This window comes from Drosophila elegans, unplaced genomic scaffold, assembly GCF_018152505.1.
Source record: "Drosophila elegans isolate 14027-0461.03 unplaced genomic scaffold, ASM1815250v1 contig_208, whole genome shotgun sequence".
Taxonomy (NCBI): Eukaryota; Metazoa; Arthropoda; class Insecta; order Diptera; family Drosophilidae; genus Drosophila; species Drosophila elegans.
Genome location: NW_024545578.1, coordinates 8,904,144 through 8,920,377, shown reverse-complemented (window position 1 = coordinate 8,920,377; position 16,234 = coordinate 8,904,144). Strand labels below are relative to the sequence as shown.

Genomic DNA, 16,234 nt, shown 5'->3' with positions numbered 1-16,234 from the left:
AAAAGGGGCAGGGGGGTAGTAAGGAGGCGGGATCTGGGACAACCAAACCACTTCCAAATGTCATTTGCAGGCGAAGCAATGACGTACCGATGAGAAAACGCAGAATGTGGACTACGGGAAGAGTGAATCGGACAGAGCTAAAGTTCTTTGAAGATTACTGTCCGAAGTGAAGTTACACTCTAATGGAATTTTTGAATATTTAACGTAAATCAATTAGAACTTTTGTAGTTGCGCCCATTAGAAGAAGATAAAATAAGGACATTAAATCCAAATTTTAAAAAGACAACAAAATAAATAGCCGTTGATAATTTCTAATTTAGCTTAATGTTGGTATTTTATTAATTCTTTGCAGGTCTTAACTGCCCTCTAAAAGTTTAAGTCTAACATTCTTAAGAATGGATGGAACCCTATTTTGCATCAAGTTTTCCCCCAACGATTTCATTATCTTTCCACTACAATCACATACTCCACATACCCAACTATATGCAAAACGCTGAACACAGCGAGAGCGGCCAACAAGAAATGTTGCAGCAACATTTGGCAGCAAGTGGCGGGCGAGTCGAGGAAATAATAATTTATGCATGCGTTGTGGTGGCTCGATGGTGATGTTGGTAGGGGGTGATGGGGTGAGGGGTTTTGAGGGGCTGTGAGGGGCTTTGAGGGGGGCAGCGGTGACTGCACCCCAGAAACCGCAAAATGTTTCTCCTGGTTGTTGCAGTTGTCGGCGGCGCGCAAAAAGTGAATCTGAGCTGCAGGCGCTGATGCCTTTGCTGCAACCGGAAAACGGAAATTGTGGCCAGTTTCCCCTTGCCCCCATGCGAATTCATCCTACATCCAGATAACCACACAGCTCCCACCGCTCTCCAGCACTCAAGGATTTATGATCGGGCCGCCGTTTAAGTCGCGCCAATCTGCCGGCACTTCCTTCATTTTAATACACTCCCTCGCTGGCGGTTTTTGTCGCATACGAAAATCGACACACAAAAATAAAACCAATTTGCAATTAAATGCTTTCTATTTGCAAATTTACCAGGCCATTGTTGCCAAAAAAAAAAAAACAGCGACAAATACGCCCAACTGATGGAAACCACTGTTCTATTGAAAATAAAGTGAATGCGGGTTTGCAGAATGCATAGTGCGGTTCTAGACCAAAGGAGTTTCAAAGTTTTTAGTGTTTCAAATAATAAATATAAAAAATATATATTAAATAAAATATTTAATAGGCTTAATATAAATTTAGACATACCTTTCTTACTAATAAACTTAGCTTATACATTTTATATTTAATTTAATAAAATATTAAGTGAAAAGTTCAAAAAATTAATGAAATATCTTTTTTACCGTAGCGGTACCATATTTTAAGTAAATATAAAAACAAACAAATTAATTACAACCATTTAAGACAGACAGAATGTCATTTGTAGAAGACATTTATTTCAAAAAATATTGTCTTTTCTGCCAATCAATGACTTTTACACAAATCAAAGTCACTGCCAACAATCAAATATATCGGGAAGCAGACCACAACCCTTTTATTATTTTTTTAAAGAATACTCATGCAACACACACTTTTTGACAACCGGAAAAACTGTACCCCCATATTCGAAAATTTAGGGCCCGCACAAAGCAATCGCCAAAAAGAAAACCCTTCGGAAATTACAGAAAAATTGGAAACGAAAATCAAGCATATGAATTTAATTGCCTAAACAATTCTAATCAAGCTGTGCGGCCATCACAGGCCATCAAAAGGACACAAAAGGACGAAGATTGCTGATTGCATTTAATAAAAATATAATGTTGCCGCAATCGAACCGAACGTTGAGCCACGAATATCCACCACCGATCTGTCCGGAACAAAAAAAATAGAGAACATGTATGGGAGGAAATGGCAATCGAATGGGCATCAAAATGGAATCAAATCGAGGCACAAAATGAATGCGAAACGCAAAATTCACGACGACAATGCGAACTAAATTTCTGTCATAGAAAGCATGAAAAGGAGCAGCAGCAGTCAGAGTGGCAGGAAAATTGACATATTGACAGCCAGACAAAAGGTCCACCCCAAAAAGATGGGTGGTGTGTTGGGTGGATGGGGGAGGTGGAGATCGGTGGAAGGCCGTGTGATGCCGCACTGCAGTTTGATGGCGGCGTCGAAAATAAACAAACATTGCGACAGCAATAAAATATCAAAACAAGCCAATAGCAGCAGTGGGTTTGGAGGTGGAGGCGAGGGCGGGGCGGTACAACTGCGGCTTAATTGAGGCAACAGAAGGCCGTAGAAAAATCCAATCAAAACGCAATGAAAACAAGGATCGTGGAGGGGGCACAACCTCCCATTGTCCCGGGCAGCTGTAAACCTCAACTCGGTGTGTTGATGTTATCCTGGCAAATAATCAAACTGGCATACACACACACAAACACACACACAAAAACACACCAAACAAGCCAACAAGGACCTTGTCAAGTAGACATGTAAGCGATACAGATGGAGATAGTGGCCTCGATATAGACCAGGACAATTGCGGCACACGAATCCTGGCGGAATCCTCTCAAGGCTGCTGTTCCCAGTTGCAGTTGCATTTGCCATCCAGTCAACTAAATTCAGTGGAGCGTGTGGCAGCCACCCCTGGTGAAAGTACCCCTGACCTAATCCAATTTCAGGCACAACAGATAAATCCTGTTTTTGTTTTCGCTTACCACTGCCACGAAGTGCTGGCATTATTAAAGCCGAGAAAAGAAAACACACAAACCCGATAAGTATTTATTTAAATTGAATTTTCCACTTAGGACTAGTATATGTTGATCTAGATTGCAAAATAAAATGGTTAACCATTGCGTTGTAACCTAAACAACAGGTATTGCCTTTTAATTAAAACTCAATAATTCTTAATATTTAGGCAATATAACAAGACTTTTGTTGACTGAGTTTTAGGGCATGGTTTGTTTTCCACCTTTAAACTCCATTTCTGGAGCCATGAAAACCACTAAGCCCCCGCCAAAGCCCCTAAGCTATTAATAAAGACATCTACCCCCTTTCCGTATCCAAGAATAATGCCTTCCTCCTCTCAACTAATTTTATGGTTCGCCCATCAAAGCAGGGCCATGAACACCCCAGCACTGAACTACACCAGGCCAATCAAACCTCATGACCTCCGCCTCTCATAAAAGCCGCCAAATGTTTGGCATATAAAAACAAATAAGACAAAGCACACATAAACCACGCCCCCAACGCCCCCAAGATGATCAACATAGAGAAATTTGTTAGCGTGTTATGTAAATTGCACACGAGAGGAAAAACAGGCCTGGATGGATACATTATGTAAATAAAAGAAATAATAGGCTCACACGGATCCAGAAGCAAAGGCCAAAACGAATTGTGAGCATGTAATGTTTATTATTTTCATGATGCGTTGATGGCATTTGAAGTTGGGGTCCTGTTTCTTTAAGGATGTGTCGATAGAAACTGACATCCTGGTCGCTTTGAATTTTATTTTGTAATAAACATGTGTCAGTTAAAGTGACATTGCTTACTATTTAATTTTAATAAGTTGTGAACAGTCATAAACAAGGTTTTATAACTAACAAAAGGAAACCTTTAAAATCAAACTTTGTATTGTTCCCTGTTTAATTTATTGTGACCAAATTGTAAGAAAAATACAGATACAATGATCAGTAGGCTGCTCTAGAATTTAATAAAACTTCAAATACTGGCGAATATTCAGGGCACCAGTTAACAATTATATGTTTTGTACAAATATCTCATAACATACATAGGTATTTTATATTTAAGTAGCCAAAAGCTCAAAATTATTAAATAGAAGTTTCTTCCCAAATTTGTACCAATAACTGGAATAAATCCATTCGAACGAGCTTTTACCAGAAAATGAGTACCTCGATGTATATTTTTCGCAACAGTTTTCCCAAGTGGTTTATTCCACGTGCAGATCGTCAGGCGCAGAAGAGCCTACAGCTCCATATTTTCCGACAGTTACAGACGAACCACCCAACCACCAGTGCGGTGGCCATCAAGCCAACAGTTGAACAGGTGCTCCCGAAATGCAGATTTATGCAGTATCGCCGAGGCAATGAGCACCTGAAGCGATTGGGCATGGTTTCCGAGGACGGTGGCAAGATGGTGGAGTTGTCCAGCACCTCCTGTGCCGCGCCCAACATGATGGACTTCATCCATCAGCGGTACTGCATGGACAATCTGCTGGACAGTGTGCAGTTCATGACAATCGAGGATGTGGAAGCCGTGGATCTTCGCCTGCTGCCACCCATTGATTCACCCGGAAAGATCATCGGCGTCGACTGCAACTATGTGGACAACTGCGACGAGCAGCACATCTCCATCCCCAGGGAGCCCAGCTTCCATGTCAAGTTCGCCACCTCGATCACCGGAGCTCTGGACAACATCAAGGCGCACAGCTTGGCCAAGCACATCGACTACGGCTGCCAGTTGGCCGTGGTCATGGGCAAAAAGTGCCAGGAAGTGGCGCCCAAGGAGGCACTGAATTATGTCTTTGGGTTCATGGTGGTTCAGGACATAATGGCACGGGACCGGAGTGCCCTCTTTGGGGGTCACTCGATGGACACCTTCCTACCCTTGGGTCCAACGATTGTGCACCGGTGTCATGTGCCAGACGTAAGCCACCTGTGGATCAAGACCCTCGTCAACGGAGAGGAACGCCAGACGGGCAACACCCGGGACATGATATTCAAGGTCGACTTTCTCATTCACCGCCTGTCCCAGTACCTAACCCTCTGTCCGGGCGACATCATCCTCACGGGCACACCCGCCGGATCGGGTGCCTATCGTAAACCGACTTCCTTTCTCAAGCCCGGCGATCTCATCGAGAGCGAAATTCAAAATTTAGGCAGAATGTGCAATAAAGTCGTAAGTCCGTATAGCTAAAACCACGCATTTTATGGGTGAACGCATAAGTCCGGAAAAGTACTTATGAATGTTAAATCGCACATTCAATTTTTTGCCTACATTCTTATGTAAGTATACATCTACATCTTAAAGAACGTTGTTGTTATAAATATTGCTCATGAACATCAAAAAGTAAGGGTGCATTTCCATTTATTTTAATTTAAATCAAATATAAAATCATAATGTTAATTACAATGCATATTAAATAGCATTATTTAATATTAATATTTAAAATTTTAAGCCGAAACAAGAAACAACAAATTTTATCTAATTTGAGATAAATATTTTAAAAAAATATGAAGCATGAGAAATTAAATCCCTTGTTAAAAAAAAATATATTGGAATAGTTTTGTTTTCATTTGCAAATAAAATGACTCTGCATACAATATGTTCTCAACGAGAGAAATCATTTAAAATCTTATAAAAATCACACATGGCCCCGAACATTCCACAAATGCCGACATCCCCATTATTGGCCAATAAATTTGTGGTGATGCCAAGCCAAGCAAGAAGGCAGATAACCATGTCACAAGGAAAAGAAGCTTCTGCCGGAATCCTAATATGCAACGCGGTAGTGATGGGAGTGGGAGAATCATTTTGTAATATAATTTGTTTTGCCACAAAGATTGGGGGTGTTGGCTACAATTTTATGATACGCCCAAGCATAATCAACATTATCCTCAGAGAGTCACAAGCCGCAAACAGGGCGCCTACAAAAGGCTACAAAGACTGGATGCTGGAGGCTAGAGACTGGAAGCTGGAGGACTTCCCGCTGCGAAAGCCACGGCGCATTATCATCTCATTGCACAGGACTTAATCCTGCGGCAAGTTATTAAAGCGTAACGCGTTTCGCTCTTGTCCTTTTGCCAAAGTCCCGCTCCTGCGCCTTGGATCCTTGTATCCGGGGCTCCCCTTTTATTGTTCGCGCTGCGCTTAACTTGTTTCGCATTGAAACAGGACCAAGGAGAAAGGAGTCCTGGCTGGCGACTGGGTCGGTGGGCGATGCCGCCTTAATGCTAAATGATCCAATATCCTGTTTCCTGCATTTGTGCTCGGCAGCAGCGTTAAAAGGTCCTTTGTGGCCTCCGCTCAGCCTCCGTTCGCCATTATTTGCCTTGGCCAACTTAAAGATGTTTTTTCTCCCTTAGCGCCAACTTCTCCTCTCAGTTATTTGCTTAGCCAAAAGGAAGATTTCCATCTTTCCATCGGCGAAAAAAGTGACGGGGAAGGGGGTCCACATAATTTTGTATCTTTTCTTTGCGCACGGCAACTTAAATAGCTGAATGTAAAGTTTTTAATTATGCAACTCAACGCTGACGATGTCGCATTGTGTGCCAAGTGCGCCTTCCCTCCTCTCTTCCCGTTTATGGCAACTAGTGAGCTGGCCAAAAACTTAAAATACACATAATTAGCCATAGTACTGAGTTTAGTTTTATTTTCTGACCGTTTGTTCAGCGACAAAAATTCGCCACCCACTCGCTCATTGTGTGCAGTGTGTATCTTTGGGATATCTTTTGGGCTTAGTTCGCTTTCCCTTCATTTTTGGCCCAAAAACTAGGCCAGTTTCCTTCCGAAAGTTTGTGTTTAGTTTGGCATGGAAAACGACGTTAACAAAGGACTGGACTAATTAAAGGAAAATATTAATTGTTGTATAGCAGCTAAATTGGGAAGGAAATAATATATTTTTAAATTTTCTTGCAAGCCATTCAACATTAAAACATTTTTATCTAAACATTCTAAATTATAAATTTTTGTTAATTGTATTTTAAGGTAGCATTATCACAGCCAAATGAAATTATTAATTTATTTTTTCTTTGTTATTCTTAGCTTTATTGCACTTACTAAAAAATATAGTTTATAAAGGTATAAGTAGATCTCGTAATCATTTCTTTAGCTATCATTTGTATACCCATAATTCTACTATTGACACAATACTTACTAAAAAAATTCGTTTAAAATTTTTGGAAAATGTTCACGAGATCAGGTAATCGAGTAGTCAAAAGAAACTACAAGTAAAAAACATTAAAAATAAATAACTATAAATTTAACCGAGGATCTACCATTTCCAGCCATACGTCCTTTGACCATTGCCACTTTCCGTTCGATTTCCAACCATTCCGCTAGAGGAGGTATCAAACTTCAAGGGCATGGACATCCTGGAAAGGCTCCTCTGAGCCTCCTGTCCGAGGAGTGGGTCAGAGGACCCCTTGGCGTCGGCATGTTGTCCTATTTGTGCTCCGAGGACTTCTGCGCCATGAGGTTCGAGAACAGCGGCCTGAATCTGTGCATCATGGAGGATGAGTACTACAGCAGTGGACTGATCCTGGGAATCATATCCGCACTCGCTGTGATGAAGCTGATCCCAGTGATCGCCAAGTGGACTGATGGCGAGATGAATGTAAGTCCTTGTTTAATATATTAAAATAATCTATATTTATTTTAAATCTTAAACTCAAACAAAATTTAAAGCAATTTATATAAGATAATATATAAATATTACCCAATTGTCTAGCCTATACCACAAAAAATCGATTCTGGCGCCCCTGAGCTCAAGGTCCTGTCCATCTTACCTCCACAGAAGAAAGATACTCTTAACAAGGATAATGCCAATGGAAGCGAAAAGTCCAACTAAACAATTACATTTTTGTGTATTTTACTTAATAGGGTAAACCAAAATGATACTTTGTTTAATAAAATTTCAAAAAGTCGGTGTGTAAACAGCCTTTTTTGACTGTAAATTGAAATATATGAGAGAAATTTAATCGACTTCTTTTTTTTGCAAGGATATACCTAATAAATATTTTATAATTAAATTATTTGCCAGATCGTATAAATATAATTGAAAAGTATACAATAAATAACCAACTTTCCGTTTTATTATATAAAATCAAAATGTATCTATCCCAAAAAATAGAGTACAGAGGTAAAACTTAATTTGTACCTTAATTACTTAGCTATAACTAAAGTCTTGCTTTTCTGTCACATTCCTCAAAGAGTTTGTGCTCAAGTTGTCATACCCCGAAAATAACACCGCCTTCGGGTTTCACAAAAAATTTGGAGAAGTAGCTCGTCTTGCATGCCTGCCACATTTTATCCCAGGCATGATATCGCCGTCCGAAGCCCACTTTTTAGATGAAAGGTTAGCGCGGGATGCGGGGGGACAAGCACATAAAATGTTACATGTCGTAATATTCACCACAAGCAACGCCAATGCCAACGACAGAAAAGAAACAACCCGAAGTCAAAACATGCCAGGGAACATGGCATTGAAAGCTGTTGCCAAACAAAATAAACAAAATAAGGGAACCGACCAGGCACAGGCGGCAACAATGAACAAATGCCAATGGGAGCAAAAAGAAAACAAATTTTCCTCTCGCTTTTCCTCTGGCACGACATAATCTTTTTAACCATTTTGTATGGGGGCTGAAGGGCACTTTGTGGATATGACACATATCCCGGCTGAAGTCAGTGCCGAAGTATGCAGAAATTTGTTTTGTTTTTCGGCTCCTTTTTTTTGCTGCTTTGTTATACATAATCCTTGAGAGGTGTGACATTTGTATGTATAAATTTCAACTTTGATCCGCAAAGGATAACCCTCGGGTGGCCAAAGCCAATTGCCAGGCACGAAATCTAAATAAACACACAAACACACAGGAACAGAAAGCAAACGAGTCCCAAAGAAAAATGTGGCCACGTTTCGTGTGCGCGAGATCTGTGGCAGAACTCCTCGAGTTCCAGTTCCAGTCCCAGACCTCGAACTCCTCCAGACTTAAGTTGTCAAAATCAGCACAAGATTCCTGCTCGTGTGTATGGGAGGAAAATGTTATTTTCTTTTCATTTAACTGTCATGTACTTTGCATACACAAAAGCCAGCTCCTGTCGGTGCCAAATTGAATGCCCCTAAAGAGAAATGCTCCCTGCTTTGTTTACTCTGCACTTTCTTGCGTAGGTGTTGTGACATTTGACCGCCGCCGTCTGCCAAACATCAAAAGAAAACTCAGCTTGTTTTTATTCTCTTTTTAGGGGACATTAATCATACCTTTTTGGGCATTCAAATGAACAAATTGACGATGCGAAATTGAATTTTTGGCATGAACAAAGAACTGTATTTGTCCAATAAAATTTAATTTCAAGAAGTTTGTGGCATTGGTCATTTGACCATCTTGTTAAATTTGCACAAAAATATGTTTAAGGCTTGGAGAAAAAATAAGGAGAATCAAATTTGCAAAAAAAAATTAAATTTTTAATAAAAAGATAATTTTCCTTAAGGGACAAGAAACTTTTTTAAAATTGTTAAAAAACCCTGTTAAAATATATCATTGAAGGCCAGACTTTGTTATAGAAATATCTCAATTTTCCAACTGACTCCTGCTTATCCCATCTTGATATGAATAACTTTTAAAAGTGTCTAAGTGATCTCTAATGGATTTAGGCACACGCAGTCTCCCTCTGTGAAAGCCATTAAATGAAATAAAATTTCACATAGCAACCTAAGCCCATCGCGTGCCTTTTTTCTATAACCCGAACCCTGGAGGACGACGGTTCTAGGGAAATCCTCTAACGCCCGATAATTATGTTGAATATTTCCTGCGATAATTGCTTGATTTGCACAATGTGTGTTGATGTTTTCATAATGGATGCTTTCGGGGCATAAATTACAAGTTGCAAAGGGGAAGGACAGCTCGTTCTATGGCTGGCATGTGGTGAACAAATGTTGCATACAGCCCGGAGTCGAGTGGCAGATTGATAAGAGTCGTGGATAGAAAGGGGGACAGAGAGGCTGCAGGGGGAGAATTAACACATTTGCGTTCGATCGGGATAATGATGATGCTGGGGTGCTTACCATAACCATAACCCTAAGCTGGGATCAGGGTGGTTTTCCCATCCCCCTGTCCCATTTCGAATTTTCTTTAGGGTGTGCCAAACAGTGGCAGCTGCCGTTGCGCAGTTATGGAAAACCCATTTCCCTCAACGCATGCGTCAATCTAGATTTATGTTCCGATGCACTTTAATAATTTTCAGTAGTTATGTCCCTTTGTTTCCCGCATCGACTGAAAAGTCCAGTTTGTTTTTCCATTTTCAAGTGCATCAAGTACGCAATGCATTGATCCTGTCAATTTTAGAGCATTCGCAATTATTTCCATTTAAGAAATTTCCCAATAACAGATCGTAATCATGTTACCTTATGAGGGTGGACTGTCCTGCAATGTCAGCTGGCCAGTTTGCGTTCAATGAGCCAGCTCCATTTCGATTTGTCCAGCATTTCCTGTACATAAATTGGTTCGATTCTGTCCCTTAATGTGTGTCAAAGAGATTAGAGTCTTTATGGACTGCAATTATTTGGGAAACTGATGTGCAATGGGTCAGGTTTCAACTACCATGGGAAAATAACATTAAAACAAACAAGAAGTTATCTCATTTAAATAAATGGCATGTGAATTAATGAAACGTGTTTGACAAAGCTTACCTATTTAGGTAAATTCAATTATATGTTAAGCTCATCAACAATAATTTTTAAAATATATTTCACAGAAATAAAAACCAATCACGAATTTGTTTAAATTATTTAATTTTTTTTTTTTTTTGAGTTAGAGACACAGACTTGATTGGCCAGGTTATAGCTTCTATGTGAAAATAGCCTTTAAAAAAATAATACTATTTAAATAAATTGCATGTGAAATATGCAACGTGTTTGACAGAGCTAAGCAATTAAAATAAATTAAATTATAGTTTTCGCTTAAAAAACTTTAGTTGTTCAATAAAATATTTTAGAAAGATAAAAGCTATTCAAAATTATGCATAAATTTGTCCGATTTGTTATTTCTTTTTACTGGGTCTCAGTACCACACACAACGCGTTCAAAATCACAGACCTGTTGAAACCAAACACTTCAACACGCCAAGCCATTGCAGCCAGTTGAGTGCAACTAAGTCCATTTAATCAGTAATTAACTCCAGTCAACAAATCAAAGTAAAGCTGACCGAGTGATTTCAATTTTAATTGCCTTAACCCTTCATCATTCGCACCAGAAGAGCACTCGGTAAACTGAGATGGGAGGAAAAAATGGTGCTAAGACCTAAGCTTACTTAATGTGACCACTTTGAGCGGTGTCGACGGCAGCGAGAGTTGCCTACTTAGCGGACATCGGGGAATACTATATATATATATACGTATATATATCACGGCGGAAAGGGAGTGACAGCGATAGGAGGACTACTCCGTAATCGGCTTAAAGCAATAAATTGTTCATGGCCCGGCTGCAGTTTCTTCTCCTCTCTGAAAGTTTAACAAAATGGCCAACAAAATGCAGCGTTTTTGTCATTCTTTTTATACTTCCTTTGGTTCTCCTATTTTGGTTTATTTTTTAACACAATTTACCACAATGATTAATCACCCGAAGGGAGGCGTTTTCCCTTCCATCCTGTTGGTAATATAATATTTGTCATAGTTCATAATTTAGATATTTTCACATCCAGAGGGGTTGAACAATGGCAAAGCGAAAAAAAGGAAATAATAAAATGTTGCAGTCTGGTAAAAAACATCAACTGCATATGTTGCACATACAGTTCAAGTGTAGTTGAGAGGGTTTTTTTTGTTTGAGGGTGGAATGGGGGGCTGAGGGGTTGAGTTTGTTTGTGTACAGTTTAGGGGTGACCACGATGATATGTCCTGGTATATTTGCCCAGTATCACTATCGATGTATCGAGGTCTTTTTTGTTTGCCCAGAGGGTTGATTCATTGCGGAACTGTCGCACTCACAGTTGTGCAGGTCAAGTTAGTAGGTGTTTCCCGGAGAATTTGTGGTTGCATTGAGCTTGGTTAACCAAAGGGGTTGGGGTGCCACCGATTTAATCAAGGGAGGGAAGCAAATAGAGCACAGAAGGATAAGTAGAATGGAGTTAAAAAGGAGTCACGATTTACTTTACAAATGAATACGGACATTTGTTCAAAACAAGTTGTTTGCACAACTGTTTTTCATAAGCCAATCATCTATGAAAAACATTGAAAGTTAGAGTGGGAATATCTTTTTCACAATCTTCATGTTTAGAGCATGTAGTTTAAATAATTTTTAAACAAATATTAAAATCGCTTTATTAACAAAAAAGTATCGAAATGATGAGTTCTGTCAATTTATTTGTTTCTGAATGTTTTCAAACATTTTTCATACATTTATATATTAGAGGCAAACAAATATATTTGGGCAAAACTTATAATTTGATAGTGGAACCTGCTCTATCACACTTCAAACCAAATCCCATTTCCCGAAAGTCATCGCAATGCATTCGAGCGTTGCCAATTAAAATGCATCAAAGGTGATTTTCGCACCTGGAGGTAGGGAATTAGAGAAGTCATCGAGGATGCAGGTTTGGCCCGATAGCAAGCCACACACAAAGCCAATTTCTTGGACAAAAGCAGAAATTTGCTTGGCAAGGATAATAGGTGGATAATTTATTGGCCATCGACCAGCATTGAGTATCGAATGGATGCATGTTGGGTGACAACTGCAAAACTGCAGCCAGATTGCCCAGATAGAGGAACGTATGCGAGGATGCGGGCTAAACTGGTATGTGAGATTGCCTGGGATGATGGGATGGAAGGCCAAACAAACGGACAAAGGACGAGTGTTTAGAGTAAACACAAAGGCGACCATAATAGAATCATAATTGCATTTTTACAACAACCCGGGGAGAATGTGCCGGATTGCGAACTCCCAACTTCGGATATTGACAGTTCACACCAAGGACATGCATTGAGTCCTGAGCACCCAAGCACAAGCACATGAACCAAGGCGAAATTAAATTTTTATCTAATATAAACTCGCAGCAGGCACTGGTCCTTTTTTGCTCTGTTGTTCCTCCATCCCTTTTTTTGCTCAAGGACGTTCCTGGAAACGACACACACAGGCGCACACACACGCTGTCAGTTTTCACACCAATTCCCGGAGGATGCACACAGTCCTGGCCGGTGTCCTTCGGTGAAACATTAATTTGACTTATCCCTGGGACAACGGAGCAGCAGCAAGGACACGCACTCGGTTGGAAAAGTGCAATTAACGTCAAACAATGGCGACTTTTGTCAGCTCTGGACACACACGCGAACGGCCAAGGATACACAGACAATTAGCCACGATCCAGGATCCAAGTCCAAGGACCTTGTGCATAATTAGCCGGCACTCCGAATGGGTTGCATGTCCTTCGGGTGCAAGTCAAGGTCCAGTTGCACAATGCCGGGACACACAGGGCGCGGAAAACCTTGAGTCATAATTGAGGTCCTGCCTGCAGGATAATGAGTGCTGCAGCCCTCCGCTTGACTTGCTCGTGTTTTTCGCCTAACCACGCGCCGCGCATGCGCAGAATCGAGCCCTAAGGCGAAAGCAAGGCGTGCGCTGATAATAAACTCATTTAACTTATCCCCAAGGTCAGCTGAAGGTCCTAGCAGGTCCCCGAATATCCTTAATGGTAGCCCATTAAGTACAAATTGAGCCGTAGTACGTTTTTTCCTAAACGTTAAAAGCCTGCCGAGTTCTGGGATTCATTAAGAAGTATCTCGCAGATAAAGATATTCATTGAGTGACAATCGAAGGACATACAGAATAGATGAGGCCACCTTTAAAATATTGTAGTTTTATTACAGTCATAATTCAATTTGCCCACGTGCTATTGAAAGCGTTACAGGTTTCTAAGAAAATCTTTGAAATGTTCTAGACAGAGATTATTGGGAATATAGAGAAACTTTTTCACACGCTTACTTATTTTTCGCTAAACTAACCTTCACACCATCTAAATGTGGAAAACATTGAAATACAAAAATTTTGGAATCTCCACTTATTGTTTGGTTTAATTTTAAAGAGCTAAATAGAAATAAGGCTCCAGCCATAATTTACTTTGCCATTTATTGAACGTTGTTAAATAAATATTATACATTTTTTCTTGCTTTTAAATTACTAATTTGTAATCCCAATCATTTAAATATACAAATTTATATCAAAGCTAGAATTTCGCTGAAAAAACCTCAATCAATAATCATTTTTTTTTTTAGCGATATTTCACTAATTTGAAAATTAATATTTGATCAAATGGTAGTTATCAGCAGAGAAAGCTGAGTTTTTCTTAAAAGTAAGACTAGAGAATCATTTCTAAACCAAAACTTCTTTCTGCTAAAGGAAAATCATGAAGTTCTTCTGTCAATTACCATGCCGTTACCGCAAGTCGCGAGTCGTGAAGTGCATCCTCGCCAGTCGCCCACGGAATCACATGGGAGACCGATCCTGAGCATCGAACTTGAGTCGAGAAGTGCACTTATGTCAATGCCGCATTAAATAACTAAATCAAGCTCAAACATGGGCTCCTCAGCGAGCTTGTTCCACCAAGATGCAGTGGCATTGGGCAGTGGAATGGGGCGGCATGGTATACCCTATAGGGCGACAAACATCGAAGGCTGCGGCTGCGGCAGCGGCGACCCAAAGTGGATGCCAAATAACCATAATGGTGTTTATCCACAAGTTCATTTCGCTGTTTAAACATGCCTCCGAATTCAGCCCCGACACAATAAACAAGCCAACTGGATGCGAGATGCCAGTTGCGAGATGCCATCGGCCGCGGCGCCCCAAACATTTCGGTGTGTTGTGAGTGTTTTTCTTTTTTTTATTCCATTTGCCTCGCTGGACCCTCTGGGGCATAGACGTCGATGGCTCTGGATCCGATGGATGGACGAGTGGATAGATGGATGGGACCGATGGTGGGATGCGATGGGATGGGACGGGGCAGATTGGACCACTCCAGTCCAGTATAAACGCGGTAGCCACTCACGAGTATCGCCATCGAAGTGCATTGCGCTGTTATTTTAACGATTATGCTGATGAGCAGCGATGGCCAGCGATGGCGACGCGGGCGATGATCCATCAGAGTTCTGGACATGGAAATGCAATTTGTGTAATTTATGCCGATGCTCAGCGAACGCAACCAGATACCCAATGTGTGTGCCTCCGATTAGCCAGGCGATCCGCCAGATACAAAATGTTCGGCTATCAGAGATTCAAAGAGCCACATCCAGAGCTACGGCCAAAACCACTTGACTACCTCGTTCGGGCTCCACCTGAATGCGATCCCCGCATTTGATTTATGATTTCAACAACACACAAAATTAAAAGCCTTTCGGGTTTAGCCTTTTCTGGGATGCTGTCTGTCTGTGTATCTGGGGCTGACCTGCAGCAAATGTTGTCATCGGTAGATGGCCCAAACTGCCATCATCAATTAATAAAATTCCTCTAATTCCTCTTCTTTGGGAGTTCGTCCATCCAGAGGGCACATCAATCAGCTTATCATATCACTCGGGCTGAGTAGACAGTTTAAATGTCAATTAGAGGTAGGGCTAGTCTAGCTGCGGATCATTAAATATAAATTATGAGGGTCTTGAACTGGTCCGAAGCTATAAGCCAGTAAGACGGTAGCTGGTAGCTGGCTGCCCAAAGGCAGAGACAACTTTTCGGAAAATCTCCGGGAGAATCAATCAGAATTATGGTAAGTAGTCGGACGGGTTACCTGTAAAGAAATTCCTCCTTTATGCACCATCAAACTCTTTTCCCACAAAAGAAAAATATATCCCCAAAATGGTAATCGATTCGTTGTTATATCATAGTAAAATGAGTCTGTCTTCAGCGGTAATTCAAATATCTTCAAATCCCTTTTTACAGATCATTCATATTCTAAACATATTAAACTTTGTACCATCAAAGACATTACAAAAAAATATTGAAAAATTTTAGTATTTATTCCAAGAGGGTATTATAAATTAAAATTTTTTTTAAGTTTTTAAATTTGAATTTGGAAACTAAAAAATTGACGATCCACATAATGTATTTTTTGTGTGCAATGTCACGTAACTTGCAGTGGCCTCTCCTCCAATCGCAAAGCGGAATTTACAATTTGGCAATATTTTTGCTTTATGAGTGCATCAAGGATACATGCGGGCAGGAAGGACCTTCGACTGAGTTGTGTTGACTCGGCGACAAATCGTTGCCAACTCGAGCATCCCGGCCAAAAAGCAAATCAGAGCAGTAAAATCTCAACTGCAGCGAAGAGTGAGCGAGGGCAGGCAATAGCATTTCATTGACGTTAATAAATGACCGGAAGGACATTGTATGGCATGCCATGGCGTGGCAATAAACAAACAAAAGCTGAAAAGAAAGACTGGCCAGAGGAGCTCGGACCTGTTCGCCACTGTCCTGTTCAGTTTTCGAATCCTGTAGTCCTGGAGTACTGTAGTCCTGCTCATGGACCAGGTCCTGTTGCATTTTTG

General features: G+C 40.6%; 2 protein-coding genes across 2 annotated transcripts; both read left to right on the top strand.

Annotated features, from left to right (window-relative positions):
• The first annotated feature begins 3,717 nt into the window (after positions 1-3,717).
• LOC108146637 (fumarylacetoacetate hydrolase domain-containing protein 2) lies at positions 3,718-4,917 on the top strand. Its single transcript, XM_017272681.1, has one exon. It carries the CDS (start codon positions 3,884-3,886, stop codon positions 4,913-4,915), a length of 1,032 nt encoding a protein of 343 aa, XP_017128170.1. The 5' UTR covers positions 3,718-3,883; the 3' UTR covers positions 4,916-4,917.
• Positions 4,918-7,152: 2,235 nt separating this feature from the next.
• Positions 7,153-7,654, top strand: LOC108146657 (ATP synthase subunit b, mitochondrial). The gene is made up of 2 exons (XM_017272702.2): positions 7,153-7,334; positions 7,449-7,654. Exons 1-2 carry the CDS (start codon positions 7,155-7,157, stop codon positions 7,566-7,568), a joined length of 300 nt encoding a protein of 99 aa, XP_017128191.1. The 5' UTR covers positions 7,153-7,154; the 3' UTR covers positions 7,569-7,654.
• The last annotated feature ends 8,580 nt before the right edge of the window (positions 7,655-16,234 follow it).

Bases quoted from the DNA above. Each gene is read 5' to 3' on its own strand.
- LOC108146637 (XM_017272681.1), top strand. From the start codon at position 3,884: ATGAGTACCTCGATGTATATTTTTCGCAACAGTTTTCCCAAGTGGTTT.
- LOC108146657 (XM_017272702.2), top strand. From the start codon at position 7,155: ATGTTGTCCTATTTGTGCTCCGAGGACTTCTGCGCCATGAGGTTCGAG. The intron at 7,335-7,448 runs GTAAGTCCTTGT...CCAATTGTCTAG, and splicing joins GGACTGATGGCGAGATGAAT to CCTATACCACAAAAAATCGA.